We start from the raw sequence: 2,132 nt of genomic DNA, 5'->3' as shown, positions 1-2,132 counted from the left end.
CCTGTAAAGCAGAAAGAGGTGCACCGAGTCTGGGCATTTTAGTCTTCTTCATGGCTTAATAGTAGGGTTCTATCAATTAAAATATTTCCCTGCCATATTTGTCAGTATTACTTAAATAAAGAGTGACTTGAATACTGCAGCAGAACAGAAAAAATATGAGACAAATGAGAACAAATGGTTTGACAACGGTTTACTGCCAGTAGTGAGGGTAAGGTCCCATCTATACTTTTTATCTGTCTACAGCAGAAATGCAATCTGTAGCATGGGCATACGCTGAAAACTTTTACCACATTCAGTGAGTTTTCTAGAACCTTTTATATGATTATTTAACTAATGTGAAATCCTGAGCACAGTGTAAGTAAATTCTAACTGTGTACAAATTAACTACTTTCACAAGGCCTTAAAGGTAATAATGTTTTGTTTAATTTCAGGAAAGTCTGGCACAGAAAGCAGCTAAAGCTATAAAGAGGACAACTTGGAAAACTTATAGACCTGGTGCTGGTGCACAAACAATCTGTAAGTATGACTTTACTGCAATGAAAGGCATGTCAGTGTATCCCTGCTGGCATCAGAAGACAGCTTTTGAACAGAAAAAGTTCTGGTTTCAGGCAATTTTTCTGTTTTCCCTTCCTCACACAGATTTAGCTCCTGGAGGGTCCGACGACTGGGCTTACGATCTTGGCATTAAATATTCTTTCACCTTTGAGCTTCGTGACACAGGAACTTATGGATTTTTGCTTCCTTCTCGAGAAATCAAGCCAACTTGCTTAGAAGCACTTTCTGCTGTCAAAGTGATAGCTCAACACGTTCTTCAAAATTTGTGATGTTGAGTATAATTTATTCCAGCATGACTGCACTTAGTTACTTACAAAAATGTAATTAAAAAGCTTGCGCCTTTATTAAAATTCTTTCTATATAGGCAAAACCCCAGAATGACTGCATCCCCCTGTATTTGAGAACACATCAGTTTTTTTCAGCCATACTTATATGTATATATCTACAATGGTAGCTCACTGCACCACAAGTACAAAGAGAGAGCACAGTGTAAGGGGAAAATAGCACAGATGTCCCATTAGATGGTGGGATCTCCAGGTGAATGAGTCTCCGACTGACACAGGGCATACTGGGCAGACTACATCCATAGAAGAGATTCCCACATTTAGGTAATTTGCATCATTATAGGATTTCGGTACAAGAAAACAACCCTACTTATCGCATCCACTGTGAAACAGGAAGGGTGGTCACAGCAAGGTGAGGACACGTAAGTGGCCAAATCACCAAGTGGGAGCTGCCCACATGCTCCTCCACTACAGGCAGCCCAAGTCCATTCACCCTCCAGCCAAGTGTTTGCTGCAGCACAACACTAGCCTGAAAACTTTGTAAGACCTTTGTAAGATGACACGACAAGGGACAATGCTTTTAAACCAAAATAGGGCAGGTTTAGATTAAGAAAGAAGGTTGTTTTACAATAAGGGTGGTGTGGCACTGGCACAGGTTGCCCAGAGAGGTGGTGGATGCCCCATTTTGCTGCAGCACAACACTAGCCTGAAAACTTTTTAAGACCTTTGTAAGATGACACGACAAGAGACAATGCTTTTAAACCAAAATAGCGCAGGTTTAGATTAAGAAAGAAGGTTGTTTTACAATAAGGGTGGTGTGGCACTGGCACAGGTTGCCCAGAGAGGTGGTGGATGCCCCATCCCTGGAAACATTTATGGTCAGGTTGGACGGGGCTCTGAGCAACCTAGTCTAGTTGAAGATCACAGAATAACAGAATCATTGAGGTTGGAAAAGACCTCTGAGATCACTGAGTCCAAGGTACAATCCAACATCACCCTGTCAATTAGACCAGGGCACTGAATGTTATGTACAATATTTCCTTAAACACCTGCAGCTACGGTGATTCCACCACCTCCCTAGCCATCCATCCCAATGTTTAATCCTCCTTTCCGCGAAGAATTTCTTTCTAATGTTCAACTTGAATCTCCCCTAGTGCAGCTTAAGACTATGTCTTCTCGTCCTCTCACTTGTTGCCAGAGAGACGAGACCGCCCCCACCTGGCTAAACCTTCTTTCAGGTGGTTGTAGAGTGGGATAAAGTCACTTCCGAGCACCCTCCAGGCCAAACACCTC

The 2,132-nt window shown here is 42.3% G+C and overlaps 1 protein-coding gene across 3 annotated transcripts in view; it reads left to right on the top strand.

Annotated features, from left to right (window-relative positions):
• Positions 1 to 941, top strand: part of CPB2 (carboxypeptidase B2) — a 13,087-nt gene extending 12,146 nt beyond the window's left edge. For all 3 annotated transcript variants that reach the window (XM_008633167.2, XM_017733605.1, XM_017733604.1), the window contains 2 exons: positions 432 to 516; positions 640 to 941. In XM_008633167.2, coding sequence (XP_008631389.1) covers positions 432 to 516; positions 640 to 824 — 270 coding nt within the window. In that variant the 3' untranslated portion in view covers positions 825 to 941. The remainder of the gene's footprint in view (positions 1 to 431; positions 517 to 639) is intronic.
• The last annotated feature ends 1,191 nt before the right edge of the window (positions 942 to 2,132 follow it).

This window comes from Corvus brachyrhynchos, unplaced genomic scaffold (genome assembly GCF_000691975.1).
Source record: "Corvus brachyrhynchos isolate BGI_N302 unplaced genomic scaffold, ASM69197v1 scaffold202, whole genome shotgun sequence".
In the NCBI taxonomy this organism is placed as follows: domain Eukaryota; kingdom Metazoa; phylum Chordata; class Aves; order Passeriformes; family Corvidae; genus Corvus; species Corvus brachyrhynchos.
This window is presented reverse-complemented; position numbering and strand designations above follow the sequence as displayed.